The sequence below is a fragment of the Telopea speciosissima genome, chromosome 9 (assembly GCF_018873765.1).
Source record: "Telopea speciosissima isolate NSW1024214 ecotype Mountain lineage chromosome 9, Tspe_v1, whole genome shotgun sequence".
NCBI lineage: Eukaryota > Viridiplantae > Streptophyta > Magnoliopsida > Proteales > Proteaceae > Telopea > Telopea speciosissima.
In genome coordinates this window covers 6,018,562-6,028,651 of record NC_057924.1, presented here as the reverse complement: position 1 = coordinate 6,028,651, position 10,090 = coordinate 6,018,562, and the positions used below count along the sequence as shown (strand labels likewise).

The window sequence follows — 10,090 nt, the reverse complement described above, 5'->3', positions numbered from 1 at the left end:
CGTTGTTTTTCTAACAAGAGAGAAACTCTTTTAACCATCTTGTACTATAGATCCAATTCTCAATAGAGGAGTTGTAATCTCTCTTCTTTCCGTCTTAGCCTTATAGGTATAGCCACTCAATGGTAGTACCTCAGCTGCTACTGCCACATATCTCCAACTTGAATATCTACTATGAAATAGAGGCCCTATTGGTGGGTCTAGGAGATCAACGTCTCTTTGTGACTATAAGACTAATCGCCCATCTTGTATAATGAAATGAAATTATCCTTTCATTGCTATCAATTGATTTTAATATATCAAAGAACGATAGTTTAATTTGAAATCAACAATTAGTATCAAAGCCAAGATGACATGTTGGGATCATCATCCGGCAAATACTGAGAGAAATTGTATAGTCCAATCTAGTTTTCAGTACAGTGAGACTGATGGATCTCACTAGCCAGCTGCATTTTATATCAATTGACTGTTGCTGATGCTCTACTGCCAACGACCTCTGATTACTGACATCAGCAAGTTTGATCTTTCATTGAGGATGATGGCTGGGGCTGGGGGGGGGGGGCCCGGCTCCTGGTATAACATTTGAACAGACCTGAACAATTGATCAATCCAAGCTGTGCTCTGGTTTTTGGTTTTTTCTCTTGTAATTCAAGCTTTTGGGTGGGATCTAATAATCTGTGATTCTGTTCTAAATAATAACATAAGGTGAAAGAAAAGAAAAGAAAAGAAAAAAAAGGAAAAACAATATAGGATCTTTGAAATTGGTGAGGAAAGCCCGGGTTGGGGGGACCCCTTTCCTCTCCCCATCAGTTCTCAAGTTACGAGGTACAAAGGATTTCACTTGACTTAAGAGCTAAGAGCTTTGTCTCCTGAGAATGGATTATAGAATTTGGAGCCGAGGAAATTATTATTAATGTTTGGGAGTTCACTTAGAGAAGGAACACAGAGACCAAGAGAGAGAGAGAGAGAGATGAGAAGGTTTTGTGAAGCACGTGGTGTTGCATGCCCCATCCCTCGGTACCCGCCGCCCTCTTATACAATAATCAAAACCCATAAGACTCTCCTGATCATCTCTCTAAATCCTACGTATTTCCATTAACAACAGAAGAAATCTCTAGAAGTCTTCCTTTCCCATTTCTCTGTTTTCTCTCTGTAACTCAATCAACTTCCTTTACTGATGCTTCATCTCCCCCATTGTCTTATCTGGGTTCTGTCTTCTTTTCGTCTCATTTAGTTTTTCTGTATTGGGTTTTAAAAGTAATCTGATGTGTTAAATGAATGTTCTTCTCAAATTCTGAAAAAGACCCATCTCTTTGTTTCACTGTTTTCTTATAGATTTTGATCTTGGATGCCTATTTTGAACTTGCATTATAGGTGTTTGATCTTTATCCCTAATGCGGTTTCCCCAAAAGCTTCGAACTTTGTGGGTTTTTGGTTCTCTGCTTTCTGTGCATTGAAGACCGGTCCCTTTTATGTGGGTTTTGCTGGAAACTTATAAATTTTGAAGCAGGGTTTGGATATTATTAATGGCAGAACTACATTCCTGTGCTAGTTTGGTTAATGCTTCTGCATTGTGTGCGAGAAACAGAGGGTGTTCCTTAGAGTTTTCTGTTCACCCAGTTCCATTGGGTTGTGATGAGCGGGATGTGAAAGAAGACAACATTAATGTTGTTGCAGAGATTTCAGCCCAGTTGCAGAGAGAACGTCAGAAGAATGCAGAGCTTATGGAAAGAATATCCTTATTGGAAGCTCAGATACAAGAGAGGGAGAAAGCCTCACTCCTTAATACTACTCAAGTACGGCCATTTGATCAACATAAACCGATTTCTGTCATTGTTACATAGTTTCTCTTTAACTGCAACCAATGCTTCTTCTCTGTTTGTTCAACTTTCTTTTACGTTCTTTCATGTGAAGCACCTTAAACTGGAACACAGACATGTTGAAGGGATGGTTTCAATAATTGATTATAATCTGTATCTGATTTTCAAGTTATCTGTTGGGCTAATTACTTTACCATCAGGATTTTGTAGGTATATAAAACACTCCCCTGTTAGTGATGATCTCCACTAATCAATATTTACATGGATGACTAAGTAATTGAGGTTTGTAGTTGTCTGAATTTGTTCTGAATGAATTCAAATTACATGCAGTGGTTAGAACAAGTTAATTGACTAGATATGGACAACAGGCTTCCTAATTAAGGAACTGGTTTGCATGAAGAGTTGGACTAGGTAACTTTGCACAGCTCATGAAGCTCCATTTTGCTAAGCTGGTAAAGTTAAAATAATTGTATTTGATCTAAGTTGAAATCATGTCTTTCACCTGTTAACTGCTAGTCACTGGCCAGCTTTTTCATTCAAACAAAGGTGTTTTTACACAAATTTTAAGGTGGAAAGAATATTAAAATAGGTGAGTTCAGTGAACATCAGTTTAGAATGAAAACAGCTGTGTTTTGGATATACAGAGGAAATCTGGTTGGTAGTGAAGCTCTTTTTGTTCATAATCCAGCAGGGTGGAAAAGAAGTAGACGATTTAACTGAATGGAGCTTTGATTGGCTGAAAATGAAATAAGGTAATTCATTAACTTGGAAGGCAACTGTTAGAATGAGCACATCAATCAAACATCTAAATGGACCATCTTTGATATTGTCCATGGCTATTTCAAATCTTTGTTCAATGGATATTTTTATTTAAAGATGATGGAAATGAAAAGTCAGGGATAGTTGATTTGGGGTAAGAGAGAATTAACTCAGAAGTCGGAACAACCCTGCTTTATCAATTGATGAACCTATGAATCAGAGATAAACGCACCTAATCCAATAAGATGCCTTAATGCACTTTTTACGGGAGATCCAATGAGTCACTGTATAATGTTACTTTCCTGTAAGATGAACTTTGAAGATCTAAATACAGCGCTCTTTTGAGTGTTCTTTCCTCAGAAAAAAAAATGCATTCTGGTGATTTCTTGTTTGCAAAGGTTGGATACTTCAGAAGTTAAAACCTGTTAAAGTTCACGGCTCTCTCCAATGCCTGTTTTCTGTGTGTTCCAAATCATATTTCTCTGAGGTGATCCAAAAGGTAAATAAAATTATAAACCATAGATACTTGTTGCAGTTGAGTTAGACAGGGTTCTTATTTGTTCCGCTTGTGATTTTCTTTCCCTTGTTGACTTGTAAGATATTATTCTTTCATTCTCTCCTAACATTCTTTATCTCCTAGGTTGACTGCCTCACTGGAACAGAGAGAAGTTTCAAGAAGTTTAAGAGAGAAAATATAGAAAATGTAGAAGTTGGAGATGAAGAAACTGCAAAGAGTCCCAAGATGGGTGACCCTCCATGCGTGCTCCTTGAAGATTCTGATCAAAGAGACCACCTAGTAAACTGGATGAGCATGGATGAGACACAACTTTCAAATGTTGAAAATTTTAAAGATGGTGACCTGGCTGCAGATTGTGAGGATACAGATGATAGTGGTGATGAGGATGATGAGTACTATGATGAGGACAATGTCGATGTTGAGGATAAGGATAGGGAAAATGATGACAAGTTAGATGTTTCAATTACATTAAAAAGGCATTTTCATGAAGAAGGTGTTGATGGAGGAATACATGTACCATGCACAGAAAGGCTCCCTGGTTATTCGAGTCGACCAAAAGGTCTGAGTGTGAGCCAAGAAATAAATGGAGATCAAGACAAAGGTTGTGTGTTATTACCTGATTCAGGAACCACTTCTAACAAGACAGAACTCAAAAGGCACAACAGGAGAGACAATTACAAAAAGATTAAAGGATATAAGGCATCATCAGAGATCCACATTTCGGGTTCTGGGCAGGAGATTATGCAAAAAAGGTATGGAAGCATCTCATTGCATAAGAAGCCCCCAAAGGTGGCTTTTTGTCCAAAGGAAGTCAAGAGAATAATAGAGTCAGAAGCGCTTCTATTGAAAAATGCTCAGTCTCATACCATACGGAAAATCATCGTCTTTGCTTCTCTTGGCATAAGGCATGGGTGTGAAGATATGTATGAGTTGGACATCAATCACTTTTCCATATTAAGGAAGGGAGAGCCATATGTATCTCCACAGGATCCTGGGGTAAGTAATTGTGAAGGTGTTAGTTTTAAACTTCAGTCATCTAACAATGATCTAGCTGCCAGAAGTATATATGCTCGTGAATATGGTATTGATTAATTAAGGGCATTCATAAGTTGCAGCTGCAACTTTTTTTGTTTGTCGACATTGCTGCCTTTTATATTGAGTGTCATGAATACTCTTCTTCATGTTTAGCCCTTCTGTTTGCAACCAATCCCAACTCATTAAGCTTAAACCACATCTTCATTTATATAATTTTCATGGCATTGTGCTCTATTGCGGAGTGTTTTTTCTTGTCTCATCCATTAATATCTGTATGGAATCCAGTGAATTATGTTTCCATTTCCTTCCCCAGTTGTCAATTAAAATAGGATGATTGTAGGCTGTAACTTGTAATTGTAATAGGTGAATTGACATTTGACTGAGTTACTGAGTGTTATTAATTAAATCCCTAAAGTATGATTGGCTATGCTTAAGGCGTTCTCTTTCTAGTTCTTCATATGTTTGTACCAAATTATAAAGAGATCTCATTAATTATCAGGAACATGTTTTATATGAGCATCCTGGAGTGAGGAGGAAAGTCTTCTATCCAAATCAGCAGAACCCAATACTCTGTCCTGTTCAAATACTTGAAGAGGAGAAGCGTATGCGCCCATCTGATCCAAGCTGTCCATCATGCTTATTTTTATGCATAAAATATGGAGGGAGGACACGTAATCTTCCACAAAATGAGTAAGTTTGGTACTTCCCTTTTTATGGATCCTCGTCCTTTTTCAGCATGAAGTGATCTCTTGAACTTCTTACACATGGCCATGCCACTGCAATTTTACTCTAATGACTTTGTTTTTGAGAAAATTTCTTTCTATTTCTTTATCCATGGGAGCTGATCCACACACTCAAGTGAGTAGGCTAGACTGCTAGCCCTTTGTACTGGTTCCAATTCCAGTTCAGCCTTGTTGATTGATGCACTAAGATTAACCTAGACACACAAATGATAATTTCCTCAATGCAAAAGAAGGATTACTCTTTTATGTTCAATTAACAATGGTATTACGGTGGAGGAGTTAAGTGGCAATTTGTTTCTTTGATGGTAAACTGGGATATTTTACTCATTATTTTCTTGATGGATTTCAGGAGAGGGCGGACCTTGGCGCAACGGTAAGGTTGCTCCATTGTGACCTAGTGGTCATGGGTTCGAGTTGGGAAATAGTCTCTCCGTGAAGCGGGGTAAGGCTGCATACATTATGACTTCCCCCAGACCCTGCAGAGGTGGGAGCCTCGTGCACTGGGTACACCCTTTATTTTCCTGATGGATTTCAGGGGGATAATAAGTTATGAAATATTTGAATGAGTTGTCAGAGAATGAGATTGAGGCTTATGTATCCATGGGCAAGCGAATTCACGCTACAGTACTCTGTGCTACTCTTGGTGTTCTTCCTGAGAAAATCAACTTGTTCACAATGTACCAACAATTATGTGGAACATCAATTCCCTTGACCTCAGATACATGATGTGCTTCAGACTCGCATTGTATTTATTCTAATGTGAATTCTTCTTGCTTTGCAAGTAATTATCTTGTTCATTAAGTGACAGAAAGGAAAATGAAAATGGCTACAAATTGAGGACTGTTTTATTGAAATTTCCTCACTGAGCTAAATTAGTATCAATTAGGAAGAGTTCTAATTTTTTTCATATCGATAGAAAATGAAGGAGATGCAATTGAAGAACTTCTATGCATGGGGATGGTGTGCCAGGTTAATGTTAATGATCCCACTCATGTAGAAACATTCTTCTGAGAAAAAAATGTGGCTCAAAGAAAAGGTGTTTTTTGTGTTAGAAATCTGATACAAAAAAGGAGAGGACGGAAAGATGGCCTGAGTCGAACGAGGTCGTTCTGTCCTTAAGACAGTATTTGCACCCTCCTATTCCTGCAAAGGGTTGCAGCAAACCTGCCTCCCAAGATAAATCAGGCTGGACTTGACTAACTGTTTTGCAGAGACAGTAATCACCTTGAAGCTATGAGAATTGTTATGTTTTAACTGACTGAAATCATGGGCTTTATATAGGCCCATGACACTGTTTGGATGAGTTACATCCATTGGCTCATATGCCTTAATCTGATGGGTCATGACTATTGGGATGGGCTCTCAAGGCTGTACGTATGGGCTGCAATCATTGGGCTCAACGTCGATCCTGAAAAGATTAAGGCGACATACTGCGACGATGCTCATGTGGGAAGTGCAAAATGCGCCATCAAAGCACCACATTGCGCCTCACTCACACGCACGCGCTCGGACGGTCACCGTCCTCGCTTGCAAGTGCACCGTACAATCTCTTCTAAGCATAACATGTGATAATAATAACCACAAACACATATAAACCCAATGAGCTTTTCTTTCCTAGCCGATGTGGGACTTTTAGTCCCACACCAATATTTTGAAAATTCCAACATTTTGCTATGTTAAATTAGCAACCACTAACTAGTTAATCTTTATGGGTATCACCAAGAAGTTCGTTTTATGCTAATATCATCACTAACTCTTGAGATTATCAGATTTTAGTCTAATCTAGAGAAATCTATGGTTGAGTTGTTTCAGGTATGTCAGGCAGCGTATGGGAAGGAACAAGCTGAAATCTTTTGGGCCCTTAATCTGCCAGATGGCAATGCTGGTTAATCTTCGCAGTGGAAGCTTCTTCTTCAAGGCCTTGGGTATCACACTATTGTTTATGGCTGGTTTTCCCGATGATGTAGTTCAAAGGGAGACCAAGTACAGGAACTTGGACCTGCTTCAGAAATATTACAGGTACTCAATACTCATTACACACACACACATACACAGTGGGTAGCTTGAGTCCATCAGTCTTATGCGTTGTGAACGGAAGAGATTAACATTATTTTTCTATATGATGTTATCTATACTTTAATCAAATCCTGTAATTAAATGCATTCATAGAAATAAGTTAACATCACCAAAAGATTTGGAAAGCTTTTAGAGAGTTTTCTCCAGGTTTCTTTGAAGCCCCCCCCCCCCCCCTCCCCCCCTAACATTATAGAACTGTCTCATGTCAGAGAGCTATTTCACTGAGGGACAAAACCTCTTCTTGCAGGACAGATGAAGATGCTGAAGGGGAGGAGTTGTTTCAACCTTATCCACTTTCTTTCGACACTGTAAGACCATAGATCCTTAATCCTTATCCAATAACTCTGTGGTTCTTATTCTTCTAAATTGTTATATTTTATTGTCAAGATTAAAACTTGATATTGTCTCCACAAAATGAATTAGTATGACCAAGGTAAGTTCAGTAATTGAAGAAAAGGTAAATCAGGTATTTCTTCTTGTCATTATCCTGTAGGTTTGTATCAAATCCCTCCAAAACCATTATGAGTTGCCCGTCATAATCACTCAACAGAGTCATCAGATCATGACAAGAATAAATCTCCGAGGACTAAACCATTAAATTCCTTACAAAGCTGTGATACAAAGAACCATGTAGCTAAGAAGCAATTGCAAGTTGAATGCTCTAATTTCGATTTCTCTTTGAAACACTTTCTTGTTTCATAGTTGGTAATTTTTTTTTTTTCCTTTGTCAGGCTAGCCCCAATTCACAGCAGTTAGTTGGGAAACCAGTTTTGATGAAATCTAGCAGCAAGAAGCAAACAGCTTTGACAAGTAAGTCCCGAAATTCGCTGAGATCCTCAACACTACCACCTGTTCCTTCGAGTCCTGTACCAACTATACCATTTGGGCTTATGGGGTATTCATCCCTCCAGACTCATGCAATGGCAGCTTTTACATCAATTCCATCTCATACACTAAAAGATACTCCTACTAGTTCCAACCCCAATGTCTCCTACCATGCAAGTCAGACACCAACTCAATATTCCATGTTCCCACCACCCCTCCCAACAAACCCATTCGTGCCAATTACATATTGGCCTCATATGAATGCAGTTCCTTCTTGCCCTTACCCATCTACATATGGTTACCGATCTTTTCCTCCTTCCACAAATTACATTTCCCTTCATACATTACCTTGTTATGGTCACCCTTCCAGTATCCCCTTTGGCAGCAAAGTAGTCGAAGACACTGGGAAGAAAGACGCTACCATGGAGGGAACTCTTAGGGACTCTAATAGCAGCTCAAGTAGTTCCAAAGTGAAGAAAGCATTAACAAATTGTAAGTAATGGAAACTGATAACTAGTTATGTATGCTTTCTTGTGTAAAACATTAGATATCATGGAAATGGAAATTGTACCAGAAAATTTTGTAATCAATTTCTGTATTTTGGCCACTGTGAAATGATCGATGCAAACCTATGAAGTCATGCCTAGTAGAGGTTATCCCTTATGAGTTCATAGGAAACTATTTGGTAGTTGGTTAAGAGGATTTTTTTTCTTTACCTTCAAATGTTGTTCTCAATGACCAAGTATTTTTTGTACAATTTCTTCTTACAAATATTAATTTACCCACCAAAATGAAAAAGATGTAACTAAATTGTGTTAGATTTCTCAAAATCAAGTCTTGGAATATGAGCTATGAGAGAGGTTAGCTGAGTTAGCTGATAGGATTGTTGCTTCTTCTCAGTCTTTTCCTCTACCTCTACTACTTTCAGAGCTTTATTTTTCCAGTTGGCAAACTTTATTTGGACTGAAACTCAACAGCGTCAGGGTCCTCTACTGCCGAGCTGCTCCTACTGCCGTGTGCGCCTCAGACACAGCTAGGCGGTGAAAAAACCACCCTACCTCTGCCCGAGCGCCTTGTCCGAGCGGGGCAGCTTGGAAGTAGAGAATCCGGATCCAACTCAACATACCAACATCGATCATCTGCCGTATAGCAGAAATTTGGGCTGTTGGTAATTTTGTTCATTGAACAATATTATGTGTCTCCATGGATTTAGGTATCGATATCGTATCGACCAACACATATCATAGAATGTTGTGAAGCCTATTAACCACCACGTGCATCACGGGTTTCCCATAACTGGTCATTTTAAATTTATATGCTTCTTGTCTTTGGCAAAATAGTAAACACAATTAATTAACTAACATTGCAATTATTAAATATATTTAAATTTTGTTTTTCTTTTTAATTTTATAAAAAAATGGAAAAGATTCTGTGAGCCAACCGTGGAGGAATTTGTTCATGCATCTTACTCTCTATTCTCTAGATTGATGAATTGCTACATTTGAGACCTATCTTAATTTAGATGGTCATGCCCTCTCACATCGCACTCATGAACCCTCACACTCTCTCTCCTCATTGAAACCCTCCTATTGAACGATTCGATTTTCCCATCTTCTCAATCGGTGAAAAACTACACATTGGCGTCATAGCTATCCTAGCCACCTCACACCGGCCTACCTGTACAGATTACAGGAGATATTGAGCATCGATGAGTTAGTATTTCGATTTTTAAGTAATTATCAAGATTTTTTTTTAAATTATTGATTTTCATAATTCTTACTGAAGGATGATACATTGAGTGGAAACCCTTGTGTGAATTCATATTTCTGTAAATAGAGCTTTCAATCTTGGCTTCTCTTCCATGGGAATTATTTGGAATGTGCTCATTTCTTTTAATAAATTTTTGGTTCACTAGAACAATTGCGGCAGAAATGCTTATCAAAAAGCATTTGTAATTAATTGGGCAAGAGATTTTGGTCAACTGGTAGATTGGATTTTGGAATTTATTCAAAATATTCAATAATTTTGGTTTATAATAATAGAGTCGAGTCTTTATTTATTATTTTATCACTCTAGTGAATCGAAACAAATTGAAAACCCTAGCTTATGGTTAATCTAATCTTAGACCTATCTATCTATTCTCGAAAAGAATAATTTGACTTGGAATCGGCCATAATTGATACTGATATCGTTGGAGTCGGTTAAAAATGATTTTTCTTTTAAATTTTTGATCAATTCAGACCGATATGTATCGATATCGTATCAATATAAGCATAACCAATGTCGATACTATTATAGTATTATTATAAACATTTACC

The 10,090-nt window shown here is 38.0% G+C and overlaps 1 protein-coding gene and 1 long non-coding RNA gene across 2 annotated transcripts; one reads left to right on the top strand and one right to left on the bottom strand.

Annotated features, from left to right (window-relative positions):
* Positions 1-1,128: 1,128 nt before the first annotated feature.
* On the bottom strand, positions 1,129-1,556 carry LOC122640995. Its single transcript, XR_006329793.1, has 2 exons — positions 1,418-1,556; positions 1,129-1,211 (listed from the first exon to the last, which is right to left on the bottom strand). It is a non-coding gene; the product is annotated as an uncharacterized LOC122640995 (long non-coding RNA).
* A 25-nt stretch (positions 1,557-1,581) lies between these two features.
* LOC122640992 lies at positions 1,582-8,418 on the top strand. Its single transcript, XM_043834304.1, has 6 exons — positions 1,582-1,793; positions 3,217-4,089; positions 4,628-4,818; positions 6,684-6,890; positions 7,195-7,255; positions 7,679-8,418. The coding sequence occupies exons 1-6, from the start codon at positions 1,722-1,724 to the stop codon at positions 8,270-8,272; spliced, it is 1,998 nt and encodes a 665-aa protein (XP_043690239.1). The 5' UTR covers positions 1,582-1,721; the 3' UTR covers positions 8,273-8,418.
* The last annotated feature ends 1,672 nt before the right edge of the window (positions 8,419-10,090 follow it).